Raw genomic sequence first — 11843 nt, 5'->3', positions numbered from 1 at the left:
AAGAAGCTGATATCTGTTATGTCCTGTGGATTCCATTGTTCTTCTGAGAGTTGTAATAACTTGTCATTCAGCAATCTCTCGTTCCCATCTGTTTCTGAAGTTCCTATCTGTTTCTGAGAGTTGTAATAACTTGTCATTCAGCAATCTCTCGTTCCCATCTGTTTCTGAAGTTCCTCTGGAGACTGTTAGTGTTTTTATAATATTAAGAAATGCACAAATCCCATCAATAATAGAGAACCGGGCTCGAGTCACCAAGGTACTCTGCCTCTAGGGCAGATCTGTTATTCACAGTAGATCCCAAACACGTTCTCCTCCCCATTCCACCTTTCGCCAACTTAAGCAGTTCATACCTGCCCCCTTTCCCTTAGATGAGAAGGATCACATTTAACTTTGATGATAGTTATTTGAATGGCTTTGTAAAATGACTACTTCCAACAAAAGGAACCGCTGTATTGAGAGCAGTGCGCATGTGTACAAAGAGGCTCTACGGTACGAGGCAAGACGGAATTCCTTTTGGAAGGGTTATGGAGACACCAGTGCGCAGGCAGCTGATTTATGTAACGCAAGGGGAGGGCCGAGCCTTCGCCTGAGACTGTTTGGGCGCGTGCCAAGCGCCGAGCAAGCGGTTGGTGTCTATGGTTGATGACGTCCCGCCTGGCGGTGTCTGGAGGGCGCGTCGTCTCCCTTCGTCCCTCTTCCTCCTCCCTCCCTGCTTCAGAACGCTGGCGCCATTTTGAGTGTCTTTCCTTCCTTCCTTGGTTCCGCTCGGCAGGGAGGGCGAGCCGATGCGCCCGGGCGTGAAGCTTTTCGTGGGCAACGTGCCCGAAGAGGCGTCGCAGGTGGAACTGCGCGAGTTGTTCGAGGCAGCGGCGGCCGAACCGGGCGAGGTGCTGAACGTGGCCCTCATGAAGCAGTTCGCCTTCGTGCACATGCGCGACGAGGAGGCGGCCGAGCGCGCCATCCTCAAGCTTAACGGCCACCCGCTGCATGGCCGCCGCGTCGTCGTCGAGCCCTCGCGGCCTAGGCCCACACACACCGTCAAGGTCTTTGTGGGCAACGTCTCGGCTGCCTGCACTAGTAGCGAGCTGCGCGTCCTCTTCCAGCAGTATGGGCCCGTGGTCGAGTGCGACGTCGTCAAAGGTATCGGCGAGAGCGAGAGGCTCCGTTCTCTCCCTTGGGTGCAGGACGCCCGCTAGCCGGGCCCCTTCTCCCGTTTCTAGTTCCCTTCTCTTACCGAACAGCGTAGTAAGGCAGCGGCCGAGTCTTCAATAAATGGGGGGAGGGGGGTAAACTGGCTCCGGGTAAGGGGGCTTCGCCACCACGCAGTAAACTGGCCCGCCGTTTAAACTTGTTCGATCCTCCTCGTTGGAAAAAACCCGGCTTATTGAGTCGCCTGTATACTCTTGGGAAGCTCCCACTTAGGCTCTGTCGCCTCTAGGCTCCCCCGGCATCGAACTGTGAACGCGGAAGCTCCGTTTAGCACTCACGGCTTTCGGCAGGCCTTTTCTTTGTCCGAAGGTGACTTCGATGGCGGCAGTCGGTACATCCTGTGTACACATGAGAGAAGCGCCATCATGGGTGGGGTGGGTAGAGATTATTCCGAGTGGAAGCATAAACGTCTTCTGCCTCCTTGCGGATACCGCTAGAGAACTCTTTAAGAAATGGTAATTCTCCCTACGTGCCCTCATGGGATAAAGGGAGATTTTAGAGAATGGCTCCGCGAGATAGGGTGGGAATATGGTCAAGTAGAAAGCAGTGGTGGGATTGGGGCTGGGGGTTTACAGTTATCAGAAGGTAACTGCTGAGCCCTGGTTTGCAAAAACAATTCCTGACAGAGGTACAGAGCATCCAAGTTCATTGCCATGATATGTCTGATATGTGGCACTTTCTGTGCTGAACAGGTATTATTCCTACAGGATCTCTGGCACAGCAAACTTCATGGTCTTCACTCGACTTTGCAGTGTCATGCCATGCAATTTAAACTGTGCGCCCTGTTCTACTCACTCACCTGTACAAGGATTGTGATATCACAAGATTGGATTCTCTGAGGTTCCACTGTTGCTAGGCCAAAGGTTTTGAATCTGCAGCAAGCATTAGGAGAACTCTCTTCAGTGCATCATTAAATTAGTGCATCATTGGGCATTAAACAAGGTGTAATAGAACACCTGTTTTTTTGAGTCACCATGGCAATAAGAGGAAAGTGAAGGACAACTTATTAATTCAGTATCTCCCCCCTGTGTGCAAAATTATAAATAATAGGAAAACAAGATATTTGCACTTTTAAAGGATATTTGAAATGTACTAACTATAGAAAGAAAATTTTGTTGCTGGAAGAGTTCAAATTTCAAAAATCCTTTTGACTGCAAATAAGTTTTTTTGTCTTGTTGCTATGGTGACTGTCAACAAAACAGACATTCTGCCTTAAGGGGTAACACATCCAGAGTTGCATACTCTGTTGTATTAGTATAGCTGCATGATGGTGCATGGTTTATTTTTGGGTGTTTGGTGGGGGTGGAATGTTAGGAATTCAGATTACTCTTCTGGTATGTACACCTGGGCTGTGTTTAGGCGCAGACAAAGCTTCCCATTTGCTTAAGTCTCCCTTTGCAGTGCAGAAAGTTCCTCTTTCTGGCCACAGCAGGAAGTATGATTCTGCAGAAGGGAGTGACATGAATAAAATCATGTTCTCTGCAAAACAGGAAAGTTCTTATTTTAATTCCCAGCCCCATTAAAGTAGGTGTATGTCTGTATCCTAGTTCTGATTATTTATTGTGTGCTCAGCTGTGTACACAAAGGTGGTCTCTGACTACAAATGTTCAGCCTGATCCACCTCCCAGGGTGGTGGTTATGAGAGAATGGAAGAGAACAATGGTCTAAGCTGCTTTGAGTCCCAACTGGGTAGAATAGTGGCATATAAATAAATGCATATATGCAGATAGGCTTCCTGCCCCTAACGCTTAGTGTTCTGAGGCTTTATGGTTCTTTTTATTCTCTCGCACATTTAGTATATCCCACTTAAGGTTTTTTCTCTTTTTTTAAAAAAATACATAGTAGCACAGGAAGGGAGACAGGGCCAGTTTACTGCCCACATGACCGCTTGGGGTATTAAATCGTCAGAGAGTGTACCATGGGAATAAGTGAAAGGTGTATAGCTTGTACCTGTCATCACCTCCCAAATTTGTACCACTGCAGCCGAGCTTGGGTCCGACAAGGCCCTTGCATGGGAGGGGGCATGTGCAGGGGCACCTGTAGTGCCATGTTTGGGTCCAATATGGGCTGCAGAGGTGCTTCATTGGACTCAGGTGGATGGCATGGAAGGAGGGCTCTTGAGCAGGATCCTCAAAGGGGGTGTTAATCTTGAAGAGCACATTCTGACTCCTAGCTAGTACAATTGAAGGCAACCTCAGGTTTGCAGCTGCTTTAAAAAGTTGGTATCAGCATATATGGTATTTATGGGCTTACCTACTTGCAGTGCGTAAAACATTAATGATTTTTAGGATCTGTCTTCTGTGAATTAAAATATTTGAACCCTCTTTTTGGGTCAAGGCAGTTTACAAGTAAGAATTAAAACACTACTGAGGAAAACCAGCTAAAATAAAAACCCCAAACTCTCGGTTGAAAGATGTCTGTGGTTCATACCACATGTAAAGCCTCAGCAAACAAACAAGCCTTACAGCAGTTCTTGAAGATCTTCAACAAGGTTCTCCTTCCTCTTCAAGGAGCCTGTTCCACAGAGTGGGAACCACAATGGAAAATGTCTTGGACACTGGTTGATGCCAGACAGGTTGCCCTAAGTGTGTGAACAACCTGAAGACCATAGTTGGCATATGGCAATGTATGGGGAGAGATGACGGTTTAGCAACATGAGCTCTAATCTGTGAAGGGCTTAAAAGGTTTTAACTAGCACCATGAATTAAATTGAAAACAAACTGGCAGCCATTGTAGCTGTTTCAAAATAGGCAAGATGCATTCCTGTTGTCTAGTGCCTGACAGTAATTAGGCTGCTGCATTCTGGATCAGCTGCAACTTCTGGGTCGTCTTCAAGGGGAGCCTACTATGGGCATATCAGAGTAATCCAACCCTGAGGTTACAAAAATGAATCAGCATGGCCATATTGGCAGTCTAATAAAGGAGAGAGTTAGTTAACCAGTTTTGGCTGATAGAATGCACTCTTACCCCCTGTAGTATCTGTGAGCACCATCAGTCAAAGCCAGCTCCATTCCACCTAGCACAAGTGGATCCAGTCTTTCTAAAACATCAACCTTCCCGACCAGCATTACCTCTGCTTTGTCTGGATTCAACTTCAGCTTGTTGTTCTGTTGGGACTGACCAGGTCCAACGTAGGCTCAATATACCACAGATGGATTTATTTTCTTGTTTTGACCACCTTTGCCAAAAACAATTGGAAAATTCTTCCCTGTGATGTTAATACAGAAATTTTGTCTTCTAAATCGAAGGTATGGCAACCCTTCTTGCAAATTAATTTAGCACACAGGGTGGTAAGCAGCATTGCTGAACCTAAAAGCATGACCCCTGAGGTACAGACCTCATATTTCTCCTTTAGCCTTTATTGTCTTATTGACTTACGGTTAAGCAGTTGCTGACTGCACTGGCAGCTCTCCAGAGGTGGCTATACTGATTATGAGGCCATGGGCAGAAGGATCCCCTTTACCCACGTCATTTTCTCTCAACTATCCCCCAGCTGATTGCTGTTTTCTGTGGCTGGCAAATCATTTGCAGTTACCATAGGGTGGTGTGAGGGTGCTGGATAAAATGTATAAAATCTACCAAACTCACAGTGTTCTTGTGATGATATAAAATAGCCAGAAAACACTGAACGTTATAAAAAGTGCTACACAAACTAGTATAATTACACATCTCTATAAACAATAGTAGCATAATATATTTTATTAGGGCTAAGCACAAAGTCACACAACAGCAGTCTTTAAGATTCCCAGAAATTATCATCCGTCTGGTTGTTGAGGGCAAAAAACCAAAATGATGGGGGGGGGGGGGCGGGGAATGTTTGAGAACAGAATGGAGGGGTCTAGTTTCTGTGCCCCCTTTTGTACTGCATACTCAGGCAGATGAAACATTAATTGAAGGCTTGAATTTCTAAAGTTTAAGCACTGCTCTTTCTAATGTTAGATCTACTTGCCAGTCATTCTGCTTTAAGCCAAGGAGACACCATGTCTGTGGGATGCAGTGGAAAGAACAGTGAGGAGTGGTGGGGAAAACGAGAAAAAAGAAAGGAGATATCTAGCAGCTTTGGAAAGAAAATGGCTGCCTTGATCTGAAATATTATGATCTGTCAGACTTTTTGACTATGTAGCAAAGATATTTTACAAGCAGTTGCTGGAGAAGGAGAGGCAGTTCACACTGAGGTAGACCATTGCACACACTTGATCAGCTGTGTGGCTTTCTTACCTCTGTGTGATTCTGCAAATGTTGGCTGGTCAAAGCAAAGGGAGTGGGGGGGTGTTGATGTCCCTGAGAAGGAAGAGACCAGCAGGTTGCAAAAGGCAAAGTATGTTGGCCTCCCAGAGCGCAAAAGTGACTGGCTGGGTTGTGCACTCTGCTGCAGCTGAGATCTCCAGGTAATCCAGGCTGGAGCTGGGTCTGTGGAGCAAGTAGAGGAGACTTTGACAACCCTACAGTTGATTGCCCAGCACTGTCCATGGCCAGCTCACAAATGCAGCTGCTCTGCATTCAGGGCTCACAGTGCCCCCTGCCTGGTGCAGCTGCTCCAGTTGTCCTGTGACTAAGACCCACCTCCTGCAAATCGCTGTCCACCCCAGCTGTGGGCATTGCATGAAAGAATACTGTTAGGTCAGGGATGGCCAACGGTAGCTCTCCAGATGTTTTTGCCTACAACTCCCATCAGCCCCAGCTGGGGCTGATGGGAGTTGTAGGCAAAAAAACATCTGGAGAGCTATCGTTGGCCACCCCTGCTGTTAGGTCATTGATAAAGCCTTATCCCTTGAACATCTATCCTGATACTGAGCATATCTTTTTAAAGCTGTCATGAAGTAGTCGTAAAATTATAGGGCTCACTATAAAATTATTTACTTGTTTAGCCCAGTCCTGTTGTTAGGTGGGCCATTAGGAAGACATGTGATCTCTGCTTTTATGTGCCCAGTAAGCTTCCTGACAGGACCTTAGGGTGGTTCTTTGCATATCCTTCTCAATGCCATAGTCCAACGTTGCTTATAAGATGTAATCATCAGCAAGTCTCATTTTCCCACAGGACAACTAAACCCATTCGGAGATATGACCTTTGTCTGTTAACCCTCTGTGGCAGTAGGAATGTACACCTTAGTACCATGTAGTATGTTACAGTAGTCTAGCCTTCAGGTTTTGGGGCATGGATCTATATGGGTAGGCCCTCAGAGTCAAGTTAGGGAGCTATTAATGCTAAATGGAGACTGTCACATGTTAAACATAAATTTGCCCTTAAACACTATGTAGTCTGAGTGTTTTCACTGTCCTTCGTGCAGTGCCTCCCAAAGCTCTGTGGCAAACACAGGCCAAGGAGTCTCTTTTCCTATTGACTTCTGTTCTGACTCCTATCCACTGCTGATTGGTTGACATCCCACAACCATCCAGATCACCAGGCTCGTTAAAATACATAAAATCACGCTGAGAATTGTGGGCATCACTGTCATGTGACTTGTTGAGGCAAACTTGGCAGCATATCTCTCCTTAGAAGCAATTTATGGTGTATGTCTCATTTCATGAGAATGCCTCGGTGTGTGCTGTGAAATGAATGAATGGTTTGTGTTTTGTTTAGCAGTCAAATTATTTCAACAGAATGAATATGTAAAGCCGTTTAAAAACAGTAAAATAACATTTAGTTTTAGAAAATTTCCCCAAGCGTTTGAAACCAGATGTGCAAGCACAGTTTCATTTGAATAATGCCAGACGTCTTACTGCTGAGGACTTTCCCCTTCATATTTCCTCAAGTCATGAAATGTGCTGTTTTCCTAAGAACATAAGCACTGCTGGGTCAGACCAGAGGTCCCCTAGTCCAGCATCCTGTCTCACACAGTGACTGACCAGTTACTATGAAGGGATGAAAGAAGGCCTTCCCCTGATGTGGCCTCCTGGCACTGTGGTTCGGAGGTTGACTGCCTCTGAATGTGGAAGGTTCCCTTTACTCACCATGGCTAATAGCCACTGATAGACTTGTCTTCTGTGAATCTGTCTAATATCCTTTTAATGCCTTCTATGCTTGTGTCCATCACTACATTCCCTGGCAGCAAATTCCATAAAAACATGGTTATATTTGCCACAAAGGAAACAAATTGGAGCTTTTGACTTATCCCAGAAGACAACTTAGTTCAAGCAGCTTTTAAGCTGCTGTTTGCATTGGCTAGATCCAGTGATGTGAATTCAGTTTATTAGACTATTTGGACTAGGAGTACCGAAAAGTCTTGGGTGTTTGAAACGTTTTATTAATTACTCCTGTAATTTTGGTTATATTGAGTACTCTAGGTTTCTTGTCTAAATCATGACAGGTAGCATCTGGTGTATGAAACTTAGTAAGTAGTGTTCCTGTCCTGTATCATGTAAGCCTGGTGTCCCTGATGAGAGATGTAACTGGGAAAAGAGCCTGTGAAGGTGGCTAGCAGGTGCTCTGAGGTGTGAAATCCCTCAGAGGACTGTTGACTTCAGACTGTTGACTCAGAGGGGGGGAAGACTGTTGACTTCAGTCCCTGCATACTTTGCCCAGTAACCTGAAATTCATCTTGTTCAAGCTAATACACTCTTTTGCTTGGAGAGGGGAGGTAAATTAAGTTCATGTGCTGTCAAAATGAGGCAAGTGTGATGTTATTAAATTTTATAAGTTTATCTTTACATTATCTTCTTAGATGCAGTTTTTTTTAAAAAGCATGTTAAAAAAATTCAGTGCAAGAACTGTTGTAACAATGCTAGCTGTATAGAAGCTTTACAGCATGGCACACCTTTGCAAATGAGACACCTGGTCTGCCATCAGAAGGTTATATTCCTGCCTTAATGTGAGGACTCCAGAATAGCAACTGCCATGTGAACTTCTCTGCTGAGGGTTAATAATACAGAAGCTGAGGTGCCATGGTACTTTCTGGTTGTTCATGGGAAATGTCCTGTAATGAACCCAAAGAGCAGGGTGGAGTGTGAGCTGTGGGGCAGATGTGAAAGTCAGATGATTAACCTGAAGACTTGTAGGGCAGGTGGCCTATTCTTTCACTCTGGCTGCTGGTCTGAGTTGCACGTTTACCCATGTCAGCTGCTCCAGCCTGCATTCTGCTGCCAAATAGATATGTTGCAGTTTGAGGTCTCTGACTGTTTCCAGGCTACGTCCCAGTAGGATTGGGGTCCTGTAATAACATGTAATGTGTTCCTTATTGATAACCCTCTGTCTGCTGCTTTATCAGACTATGCGTTCGTTCACATGGAGAAGGAAGAGGATGCTAAAGCCGCCATTGAACACCTTAACGGAAGGGAAGTCAAAGGCAAAAGAATTAATGTGGAACTTTCTAATAAAGCTCATAAAAGGGGACCAGCTGCATACAGCGGGCAGCCAGGAGGTGGAGCTGAAAAGAACAAAATACCAACTCTGGATAAACTCCAGAACAGGAATGATGGTTTGAGATCTGCTGATCTTTCCTTCCCGATGGCAGGCTCCAGTTATTCTACACTTGAGTATGATTATCAGCAGCGCATGGGCAACAACTTAACCAAATTTGACTCACATGATGGTCAGGCCAGACAGGTATCTCCCTCCTATTTTGGAAGAGACAGGAGTCCCATTAGACGTTCACCCACAAGAGCAGGTTACACACTTCCTATGACAGCCCAGCAAGCTTCCTATAGAGACCAGACTGCTGCCTCCATGGGAGCATCCTACAGAGACCAGCCGTCAGCCTCTCTTGGGATGGCTTATAGACCCCAGCCTACAACTGGGCAAGCCGCAATGTACAGAGCCCAGCCTTCAGCTTTGGGTGGAAATGCATACAGAGCTCAGTCCTCTGTTCCCATGGCAGCTTCTGGTGCCCAGCCAGTAGCCTCAGCTCTAACATCCTACAGTGCCCAGGCGGCTGCCACTTACAATGCTCAATCTGCTGCTGCTGCCGCCGCCGCCGCCGCCTATGCAGCACAGCCTGCTGCTTCTCAAGTAGCCTCCTATGGGGCCCAGCCCAACACAACCTATGCTGCTGCTTATGGGGCTCAGGCTGCTGCAACATATGCAGCTACCTATGGGGCTCAAGCAGCTGCTGCATACTCAGCCTCCTATGGGGCCCAAGCAGCTGCAAGCAGCCAGGCAGCCTTGTACAGTGCCCACTCTCTCTCAGCCCAGCCATCTTCGTATGGAGTTCAGCCAGCTGTTGGCCACCCAGCATCCTATGGCTCCCAGGCTGCATCTGCTCTGCCAGCTGCATACGGGGCGCAATCGGCGGCAAACCTTGCAGCCACTTACAACATGCAGGATGCAGCTGCCGCTTCCTACAAAGCATCACTCCCTGCTTCACTGTCTTCAGCCTACAGAGCACAGGTCGCCAATCCAACAGAGGCAGCCTATGCAGCACAACAGTCTTCTGTTCCAGTGGCAGGTTACAGAGCTCAGCAAGCATACAATGGGCTAACTCAGTCTGCACAACAGGTGGCCGCTGCCTTTTCAGCCATGTCTCAGTCAGAAGCTGCTGCGCTGCACCCCCCATATGAACGCACCCGCCTCTCCCCACCTCGTGGCAGCCGTGAAGATCTCTTCAGAAAAGCAGCTGCAATGAATAAGAGGTATGCAGCTAAACCCAGGGTAATACTTTGCATGTCAGTCATGTCTTCTGTCTAAGGATCTCCATGCACTTGCAGAAAGAACCTTCAGTCTTCAGTTCCCTGGGAGGTGGCAGACATCTTGCTAATATTCTAAATGGGTGGTTGGAACTGAAGGTGGGTGGTGAGTGGGGCTTGCTTCCTTTCTTTTTGCTATGCTGGCTGCGCTGTTAGTTCTTCACCAACAGTTCAGCTTAAGTTTTCAACACCTTTTCCCCTGTGCTCTTCTCTTTGGGGGAGGGGGACCTTTTGGGCAGGATTCTGTTGCTTTTCCTGTTTTCATATTTCTGTGGAGGCTTAAGAGGGCTGGATTGGACACATTGAGATCTGAAAGGCTCAAACCTGCAGGGGGTGGTGGTGGAAAGGGTCTTGTATGCCTGACATTCCACAGAAGGGAAACTATGCTCTGGACTTGGATTGTATAAAAGGATTGAACCAGTTTAGCTCCTGGTTGTGGCGACATAATGCAGGGTTGAAATACTCCTGATCCCAGAGAGCCAACTAGGATTCAGCCTCTTAATTACCTGAGGCCGGCTGTGCACATAGCACAACTATTTTGGAATACACAAAACTCCAGGAGCCTAGAAGAGTTTTCAGCTGTGGTATAGCTTGAGGTGAATTTGAGCCCAAGGCTCAACTGTGGAACACACAAAGTCACGTGAAAGTCCTAAGTTTGTTACTATGCGTTTTCCTTGGCAGATAACCACTGCCAACTTCCATATGCCTGGGATGAGTGTGTGTATCTGTGTGTGTGTGTGTGTTAAATTGCAGCCTTGAACATTTAGCTCTATATACCTCTTTTTAGGTATTGTGGCCCCCTAGATGAAGTCTCATAAGACCTGAGCCTCCTTGCACAGTTCTGTTGATTACAACAGATCCTAGGCATCTGTTCCCCAGTTCAGAAGATACTCTGTTCCATCAGAAGAGGGTATTGTCAGAATGTTGCTTCGACACTTGGCACCTCATAATGGCTCAAATCCTAGCAAATGCAACAATGGAGGCAATATTATCCTTTGGATTCCTGTAGTGTGTCTCCTAAGCTTATGCTTCAGTGATCCTCTCAGTGGTAGCATATATAAGGGCATCATCCATAAGCTCTTATTTATCAAATGTCTCTTCTCTTAACCAGGTACGGTTCTGACCTCTCAGATGACCGCCGTTTAACTGATCTCTCAGATTTCCGCCGTTTAGCAGACTCCCCTCACGCATACCGCCATTCGCCGACAAAAGCTCAACTGGATTATCGCCGTCTCCCAGAAACACAGGCCGATTATGCCCGGTATGCGGGTGCCTATGGCGATTACTTGCGTAATCTGCAGCTGCAGGCTAGTTACCAGCGCCGCCTGTAGAGGATTCCCCCCTCCCTCGGCTCTTTCTGGGGTGGGACTGCGTCACTGTTCAGGAGCCCGCCGTTGTGACCCACATAACATAGCCCCCCACTTGCTGCGTTCGCAGTGTGCAGCCTTTGCCATTTGATTTCAAAATCGCCTTTTAGTCACTACATTTCTTCCTGCCTGTTGGCAGCTGATCAGTTTAGTTAGCTCTTTATAATTTTAAAAGATATATAATTTGCTTATACCAAGTCTAGATGGGAGCATGAGACCTTCCTGAACCAATGTGGCCATCTTAGATCGCTAGAGAGTCTTGAGTTGCTGTTGTAACTTCTTAGAGTTAGAGCTCTGTGCTTGGCCTTGGAAGCACTGTACTTGGCTGCACGTTCAGCTATTTAAAACCAAAGTCCTAGGATGAGGATGGCCACATACTGAACTGTGTTTGCTTCCTGTCCTTGCCTTTCTCTAGCTTGTGCCCCAGTAAAAATAAAACTGTTCCTGTATTGCAGTCCATTTCATGTCTTTGCTGAAGGGATTTCTTGATATCCTTTCCAAACTTGCTCAGTTGCTTTTAATATAACAGCATACTTTGTTGATTTATGCGAGTATCAAGCGTGCAAGTAAACCTGATGTTAGAACTAAGCTTAGACCTTTTTTTTGTATTCTGTAAATAAAATGTGGGCTGTTTGACAGTTTAGAAAA

General features: G+C 46.4%; 1 protein-coding gene across 1 annotated transcript; it reads left to right on the top strand.

The window, feature by feature from the left end:
- The first annotated feature begins 621 nt into the window (after positions 1 to 621).
- LOC132580871 (RNA-binding protein 14-like) lies at positions 622 to 11843 on the top strand. The gene is made up of 3 exons (XM_060251894.1): positions 622 to 1140; positions 8415 to 9774; positions 10940 to 11843. The coding sequence occupies exons 1-3, from the start codon at positions 786 to 788 to the stop codon at positions 11157 to 11159; spliced, it is 1935 nt and encodes a 644-aa protein (XP_060107877.1). The 5' UTR covers positions 622 to 785; the 3' UTR covers positions 11160 to 11843.

Source organism: Heteronotia binoei, chromosome 1 (assembly GCF_032191835.1).
Source record: "Heteronotia binoei isolate CCM8104 ecotype False Entrance Well chromosome 1, APGP_CSIRO_Hbin_v1, whole genome shotgun sequence".
Classification (NCBI taxonomy): Eukaryota; Metazoa; Chordata; class Lepidosauria; order Squamata; family Gekkonidae; genus Heteronotia; species Heteronotia binoei.
The sequence above is the reverse complement of the archived record's forward strand: the minus strand, read 5'-3'. Positions and strand labels throughout refer to the sequence as shown.

Excerpts from the sequence above, each read along its gene's own strand:
- LOC132580871 (XM_060251894.1), top strand. The coding sequence starts at position 786 with ATGCGCCCGGGCGTGAAGCTTTTCGTGGGCAACGTGCCCGAAGAGGCG. Across the intron at positions 1,141-8,414 it reads CGAGTGCGACGTCGTCAAAG|ACTATGCGTTCGTTCACATG; the intron begins GTATCGGCGAGA and ends CTGCTTTATCAG. Across the intron at positions 9,775-10,939 it reads GCAGCTGCAATGAATAAGAG|GTACGGTTCTGACCTCTCAG; the intron begins GTATGCAGCTAA and ends TCTCTTAACCAG.